Below are 8303 nucleotides of genomic sequence, written 5' to 3'. Positions count from 1 at the left end.
GATAACAGTTATTATGATTTTCTGCTTCATCTCAGAAAGTCATTTTGCTGCTGCTGCTGCTGCAGTGTATAATCTGTGTGCCCTTTCTTGGTGCAGCACAAATGACAGAGCACTAATCAGATCAGAACAACAATCACGTCATCTTTGAGTAACTAGCAATAAACTGTTTTTATAAGGAAGAAAGATGAACTATTTTTAGGGTAACTCGGAACAGAAAACCAGAAAATGATTGTACTCGGTCTTACTCCACATCACTGCTGTGAATTTCCAAGGCATTGCTTTTTCCTGGGCTGCAGGCTAATCCCTGTCATACATCTTTGTGTAAATGGTCCAGTCAAATAGGATTTCTAAGGTTTGGTTAAAAGTTTTGACTTAAGTCTATGAAATCCCCTTTCTCCCTGCCCTGTCTAGTGACTCTGAACCACAGGCTGATTCCTAAGTAACCTAAATGTCCATTTTTGGTGATTATCCCACGTTTTCAGCATGTCTCATATCTCCTTGCCTGTGTTATTTTACTATTGCTGTCAACCCTTCAGCAAACGTCTCCATTGGAAGTCCAGGAATGGGACTGCCGTGGCTTTTCCAGCTCTGCAGCCCCAAGGAGCTGTGCAGGTGCTGTGTGGGAATGATGGCACAGGGCAGGAGGCAAAAGCATCCAGGTGTCTCCGGAGATGGCTGTGCCCACCCCACACAGCCTGGCCTTTCCTGAGCTTCTCCCTGCCGGAGATTCCTTCTCTGCCTCACTAAATCCCGCAGCAGTCAGCTCCTAGAGGCAGGGGGTGGTGGCACAGCTCTACCTGTGTCTTCCTTCCACCCTGTGCCAGAGGCACCCTGCTCTTCTCCCTGGCCTGAGGAGGGTCAGTGTGCAGCTGTTGGGAAAAACTATCTCCAGCTATTCGTGGGAGGGCTGGCATGAGGATGTCCTGGGATCTATGGATCTGAGACCCATTCCTCACACTCAAGCTGCACTGTGAGCCCTTAGGAAGCTTCTCAAATAAATGTCATTAAATAACCCATTTTTCCTGTGGCCCAGCCACCAACAATTTCCTTCTTTCACCTAAAAAATGTAAAAAAAGAAGAATACCATACAGTCAAAATGTAGTTTTGCCAGCTTTTATTTCAGTCCTGTTAACAAATATATTTAATGCAAAGGCAAACCAGGAACTCTATAATTACCATATTCTCTGGATATAGAAACCAGCAAAAGATCTCATAGTTAGGTATCAAAGAAAGGAAAATTACTTTTTTTTATATCCTGAAAAGACATTCTACTTCAGGCAGGAAAAACTATAAAAAACCCCACCAACCTATCTAGGAATCCAGTAAGCCAAAGGAGAACAGCAGGATTTCTGGTCCCACGAATTATCTCTGTGCTGCTGATCTGTGCCAGGGGCCAAGAGCTGCTCGTGCAGAATGGTGACGTGTGAGGGACACTCTCAGTCCTCACCTCCATCCCTGTGCCCCCGGCTTAGCCGTGGGGCACCTCTGAGGGCAGTGACAGCTGCCTGTGGCTCACAGCTCAGGGCTGCACTCCAGGCCAGATGCAAGAACCACTGGGCCATATCTACATCCATGGATAACCTCCAGCCCTGGGATGACCCTCTTTGGCTGTGTAATCCCTTTGGAATTGCACTGTGCAGACAAAACAGCTCAAAACTCCTCCCTGGGGAAAGCTTCGGCCGAGCTCCCTTTACATTTTCACACAGGCAACTCAGAAAATGTGAAGGAGGTAAATGTGCAAGAAAAATACTTCTGTTAAAAACAACAGCAACAAAAGATAATGGAAAAAGCTCAGAATCCAAGTGATTGTTCTCCAGGCTGACTCCTGATGCTGTAGCAGTGAGGTGTCTCCTGGAAGCACAATCAGCTGAGCCCAACCGTGCAAGGAAAGAATGACCAGGAGTGTTCGGGCCAGGGTGACAGCGGCCCCGCTCCTGCTGCCACACTGGCTGGGTAAGGACAATAGGGACAGATAGGGCCAAGCCAGGAGGGCCACAATTATACAGTACCAAGTCCCAGGCCTTGCAAAAATGTAACCTTAGTGGCAGAGAATGAGAGGCAGAGCAATTACGTGAGTTTTCTGTGACCCTGCAGAAGGGTTTGTTTCCCTTTGATCTCCCTACAGTGCGTGCCATTCCCAGCCTCATAAAACACGGATTTACGAGCAGGTTCACCCCAGTGCAGCCCTCCCAACAGCTTCCAACCATGGCACATTGTCACTGAAACAGTGGAGCAAAAGCTTCCAGAAGGGTTCTTTGCTCTCTCTGTTTATGCACCAAAACCAAACCACGTATAAAAATGGTAGAATTGATGAAAGCAACAGTATTTAACATTCCTACTTCATGTGGGTATCAGGAGGAAGAATTCATAACACAAGCCTATCTTTACCTCCTTCCTGAATGACCTGACCAATGGCTGCTTGATTTTGTTGTTTCAGAAAACATTCTCTCTTACATTCCATTAATTGCTCGAAGTCCTGCCACATTTTCATTTGCTTCATATTTGGCCCGTGACTTTCCCGTACAACTTTCTGTTTCTCTCGTAGTTTCTGTTAAAAATATAAAAATATCAGATTTCTGCAACAGCTCTACACCACAGAAGTTGCTTGCATAGGCAGCTTGGAATGACAGAGATTTTTATATGCTATGGAAGTATTGTTTTGTTCACATTGATAACACGCCCTGCAAGTGCTAAATGCATTAACACCTGGGATTTAGATCTTTGTATGGATTGACAACTATTTCCATGGTTTCTAACTGTCTGAATATTAATCTTATCTATTTGAGAACTTATGCTAAAAATCTGACATCATTTCCATGCAGAGCTCTCGCAGTATCAAGGTACAATGCACAATGGATTCATATCATGATACTGTAACATGAAATCAATGTTTTACAATTAAACCCCCTGCTGATTATTAATAGTGGCAGCCCAGACCTGTAAAAATCACTCAGACTTACTGAGAAAAGGAAATTAATAAAAGCTGTTTGGTGTGACTTGCTAAGCCGAACCTCGTCCCTGCTGATCTGAGCTTCAGACAAGATTAAAACTGGACAACTGCTTTAGTCTGACGCCGCTGATCCCCTGGCCTTTAGCAGCAGTGATGAGGTTGACAGGCTCAGAATTTATTGTCTTCAACAGGTTGCTTTATATACAACAGAAAATCTGAGCTGGCACAGTTCGTTATGCCCCTGCTTCAGGGTCTTATCCAAACGGTTTTCAGGGAATGTGCTGTCACACTGAGCTGTTTGCCTATCCCTTAGAGCAGCTTGTGCTATTCCCTGCAGGAAATCAAGCCCTGAGGAGGGAGCAGGATCCTCTTCCAGGGTATTAGTTACCAATGCCAGCAGTGATGGAATTTTCTTTGTAGGCTGCATTATGCTTTTTATAAAAGACTGACCACAGCCTTTGGGAATAAGCCCCACAAAACTATGAACTGTACAATGTCTGTACAAGGTAAAAGCCTCATTCTTACCTTCCCAAGGTTTTCTTGTTCAAGGATGATCCGTGTATACTGTTCTCTAAAGGAAATATAAAATGATTTTATCAGGATTTGGTTCTGTGTAACAGGACAGAATAATGATGCCAACATGGAAAATAATGGAAGTATTGGGAGGTTCATAAATGAGACAGAAGAGGAAACACAAAAAACCCCATTTTTGTCATTGGGCAACACATGTCTTAATATGAAGGATCACATCTCCTTGTCTCAGCTGTGCAGCTGGGAAAAGTGATACTGGCTAAGGTCTCTTACATTTTTGAAGCAGGCATGATCACTGCTCCTTCCAGCTTGAAGGCAACAGCGAGACCATGCAGATGAGATACTCCTGATGCCTTTTATAATGCATTTATCCTGGTGACATCCCGAGGTGAGCCACGGCCTGGCTTGTACGAGTGTCAGAGTTTACAGACCCAGAGCCCTTAATTGCTGTGAATGCAGCACTGGAATGAGTGGGAAAGTACAGGAATGAGGAGGAATGGCATTTCAGCCCAGGTCTGACAAGTCCAGTGAGTGCAGTGGGAATGCTGCACGTTCCTCTCCCAGAAAACAGCCCTCACATTTCAGGGCCTCAATATAGGCTGAGAAGTGTTAATGCTGACATTCAGCACGGAAAGCCCTGGCTGTCCACCCCTGTCTGTACCAAGTGGCCACATCACTCTGCCATACCCAAAGCTGACACATGACCCCTGACAACAGAATATGCAAACCACAACAGCACTGTCCACAGACAGCACTAGGACGTATCTTTAGTTTTTTTGAAATGTGACAATAGAAAAAAACCTGTGCACTGAGCCACTTGGAAAAAAAATCAATTGTATTTTCTGTGTAATTATTATATTCTTTGTGTGTGAGAGTCAGCTAGTGGAATTCAAAATAACCCAGCTCATTTAAAGAGCTTTTCAAATTGCTTAGGGCAGATGACTTTTGCATAGAGAAATCCTAATTTTGAGAAAGAAATTTCAGCCTTCATGATGCCAGAGCATGAAGGTTTCCTGGAGCGTGAAAGCAGCTGTGTGGACCCAAGGCATCACATTCCCTGATTCCTTCCCTTTCTCCCCAGTACTCCAGGACTTTGACTGGAGCACTTGGGCCTCGGGCCAGCTGGTCTTGCCTCCACAGGAATGGATCACTTTAGGATCTCTTGCTCTTGGACAATTCCAGCCAGAACAGATCAGAGCTGTGCTGAGGCTGCTCCAGGTGCTGTGTTGTCCCACTGATCTCAGCAATCCTCACCCAACTGGAGGTGAGGCTGAAGCTGCTTCTTTGCCCTGGCACACAGCACGTGTTCTCACACATTTGGCCTCCAGAACACCCTCTTTTTTTTTTTTGAAGTAGAGTTTTCAAAGTAATCATCAGAGGATTTTATGTCTTTCCTAGTAAGTTTTTCTTTACTATTTATAATGATGACTGGAAAGAATGTAACTTAATAACTTTGTTAAAAACCCCACAACTTTCTATTTTTAGAAAAGAAAATTAACTTTTCACATTCCTAACAAGTGACTCCACGGAACAGAGAGTTTATATTCAATAAAGAGGGTCTGAATTAAGACATTTTTTTGTTCAATATGTTGTTAGGAAAGTGCAATTCTATTTATGGTTCATTTTTACTCCGTTTACATTCCAGTGCTTGCTGAAAAATACATTCAGGTTCTAAAGGGATGTCTAGAGAAAAATGTAATCGTCTCATTTTATATTTTGCTAAGATGTCTCTATTGAACTTTGCTGTAACTCATTGAAATGAGACAGCACTGTGACCTCTTAGAAAGGTCAGGACTGTGGCTGGTCCCTGTGGGAGGATAATTTCCACAGTCGGGAAGTGAAATGGGGACAGCACAGAGGGGTAACAGCCTATTCACATTCCCTCACCATACCTGGGATTACATAGCTGGGCTCGTGCTCCATTCCAGCACTGGGCTCTGACGGCTGCTCCGTGTGAATCCCCATATCCTGGATCTTCAGTTCCCAAGTATTTGAGTTGGAGTGAACCAACCTGAGCTCCCACTCCCTGCTGTCTGACCCCGCTGCCTCAGCTGCTCCTCATCCTCATGAATATTCATATCATCACTAAGGTTTTATCTGTTCATCCTTCTGCTTAATTTTGCTGTTTCATCATTCCTTCATTAGTTAAATGTTTATTTCCTACAGCCTTCCATTATTTTGTGAGATGGAGCAAGAGGCCTCTCAGCCTCCAGCCCCTTCTCTCTCCTCGTCCTTCTCTTCTCCCTCCCCAATATTTGTAGTTTTGATTCTTTTCTTACTCTTACTTTCCACTGTTTACCGCTCTTTGCCATACAGTGTTTGAACATTCCCAGGCCTCACATCCTTGCAGAAGGTCATCTCTCATGGATGTTACTCTGGTCCTTCGCTTCCTGGTGATCTCTGCCTCCTGTTCTAGAACATGGAGATGCAGCTCCACTGGTACCAGTGCAAGGGGCTTCAGGAAGGGTCTGATGGATTCCCCTGAGAGAATCCCTGGAGTTTTCTCACTGTTTGACAATTTTCCTGTCAATAGCCATAAAACTGAACAAACACCAATTTTAAAACTGTTTTGATAAATGTTTTTGTGACTGAGAAATACTGTGGTGGGAAAGCAAAGACCACCTTGTAAAGCTACTGACACCAACTGGATTATTTTGTTGACAACAAGGCTCTAAGATTCATTTTTCTGGAAAACAGAATTTCTATTTCATGCAATATTCTGAAATTTTGGAAAACTAATTATGAAGAATAAGCCCCAGGTATTATGACACTTTTACCAACTGGAAATTATAAATGTTTTGGGGTTTTCTGATGCTTAATCTTGAAACAGTTTGTTGACTGTTGCCTGAATTTTGTTTCAGCTTTTATGTTGTATTAGAAGATTGAACATACACAAAATTTTCAACAGGATACTTTTACAAAAATATTTAGTTAAGTGTAAAAAATCTCTATGACATGGTAACATTTAGACTTCTTAGCACAGATAATGAATCTGAAATATCTCATTCTCAGAAAACATTTCCATCTTTGGCAGGAAAAATTTCTATTTAAAATAGAAAACTACACCAAAAATAATCAGCAGCTCAATTTATAGTGTTTCCTGTTTCTCTCCCTGCCAGTCAAAGGCGAGGGGTCCTGAAAGAGTCACGGGATGAAGGAAGTGGCTTTTACTGGAGTCAGTGAAACTGAGGGTAAGGATGGAGGTTCATGGGATGGTGCAGAACCATCCTCCAAGTGTGGGGCTGCCAGGTGAAGCCCTATCCCAGGCTGAGAACCTCCAATGAGAAGGGCAAATCTCCTGGTATGTCTGAGAGAACTTGTAGATTTACAGCAGTAAAGGCTGGAATCCGAGATGCTTATTTTTAGATTATTATAGTGTTTCTAAATTTATCAGGTGAACTCCTCTGGTCCAAATGCCAGTGAGAAAATTCCTGACTTCAGCCTCAGTTTGTGAATCTCCTTCAAGTCACCCCAAGGGGAGCACCCTGCCCCGCTCACCGAACCGCCTTGCGCCGCTCCTGGGGGTCTGGGGACACATAGGCCTTCATCTCCTCCTTGGCACGCTGCAGCTGGATCTCCAGGGTCTGTAAAGAAATCCACAATTTAAATAGATGTATGTGTATATATATTATAATTGCTATTCCATTTCACTGGGAACAATTTGTGCTCTTACCCTTTTCATGCAGTTAATGTAATGGTAGTTGCTCTCTTCCTGGGCACACTCCTCAAGAAGCCCTTTCACCTCCTGTGGGAAAAGAGTAAGATTCCAAAGGATATGGTGACTGAAAGTTCCCAGGAGATGCCCTGTGTTGCCATATAAACCATGAGAGTTTATAATAATAATAATCCTGAATTGATAATTTCTCAAATGTTTATATAATTTGGGCTTCTCACAAGTCACTTTTAAAGTGAAAGACAACTGAATGGCTTTACATTGGCAGCCTCAGTCACAGTCAGAGATGCAAAATGGCTGTTAACAGGTTTTTATTAATGCCTGACTTCTAACAGACTCTTCAGCAGTGCTGCCAAGACTCCTGTTCCTCACCACATCTGAAGTGCCAGGCACAGCTGTGAACAAGCATTTCCTGGAACACATCTGCAAAGTGCATGTTAGTCTTGCCAATAGTATGTTAATCAGCAGTCAATAATTACATGGAGGAGGAGTATGGAGATAGTGGGTTGCTCCCATCTCTAAATGGTCCATCCAAAAAAACCCTCAATGGAATTCCTGTACACATTCCAGCCTGCACAGCATTTGCCATTCCAGAGCTCTGTCACTGTGTGATTTTCAGACCATCAGCTGGAAAACTGAATTCTACAGTTCAACTCATGGCCAGCTCAGTGAGTGGATGTGATTGTCACCACATGCTAGAAAATGACTACGAGTTGTCTGCCAAGAAAAAAAGCCTTGATTGCTGTTGTAAAATAGTTCCTTTGGAAGGTCCATTTCACACCAGGTCCATCTGGTGTAAAGGACCCCACAGAGGAACTTTTAGAGCAGGAAAAGAACTCTGTATATCCACCCACACTTTAAAGGTACTCTCTGTTTATCTTGCAGTGTATTCCTTTGTGGGCAAGGCCTTGAGAAACCAAGCCCAGTCAAAATTCACAGGAATGATGGAGTGAGACAAAGGAATACAAGACAGTCCCATTTAATGAAGTCTCCTTGCCACCAGTTTCAGTCATTAATTATCCATTGAATTTGTTGCTAGTGCAGTGAATCTGCATTTTATAAAGATTTGTCTTGACCAATTAATCTTTATTTTACGTTCAAATTCTTCCCTAACAGATACTGTCCAGGGCAGCAGAATTTCTGGCAGAT

General features: G+C 43.3%; 1 protein-coding gene across 1 annotated transcript in view; it reads right to left on the bottom strand.

Moving 5' to 3' along the window:
* Positions 1-1097: 1097 nt before the first annotated feature.
* Positions 1098-8303, bottom strand: part of IFT81 (intraflagellar transport 81) — a 37160-nt gene continuing 29954 nt past the window's right edge. The window contains exons 15-18 of the mRNA XM_032127981.1: positions 7155-7226; positions 6980-7065; positions 3476-3521; positions 1098-2548 (exon numbers count right to left, since the gene is read on the bottom strand). Coding sequence (XP_031983872.1) covers positions 2366-2548; positions 3476-3521; positions 6980-7065; positions 7155-7226 — 387 coding nt within the window. The 3' untranslated portion in view covers positions 1098-2365. The remainder of the gene's footprint in view (positions 2549-3475; positions 3522-6979; positions 7066-7154; positions 7227-8303) is intronic.

This window comes from Corvus moneduloides, chromosome 18 (assembly GCF_009650955.1).
Source record: "Corvus moneduloides isolate bCorMon1 chromosome 18, bCorMon1.pri, whole genome shotgun sequence".
Classification (NCBI taxonomy): domain Eukaryota; kingdom Metazoa; phylum Chordata; class Aves; order Passeriformes; family Corvidae; genus Corvus; species Corvus moneduloides.
Note: the sequence above shows the minus strand (reverse complement) of the source record. Positions and strands in the feature narration are given on the sequence as shown.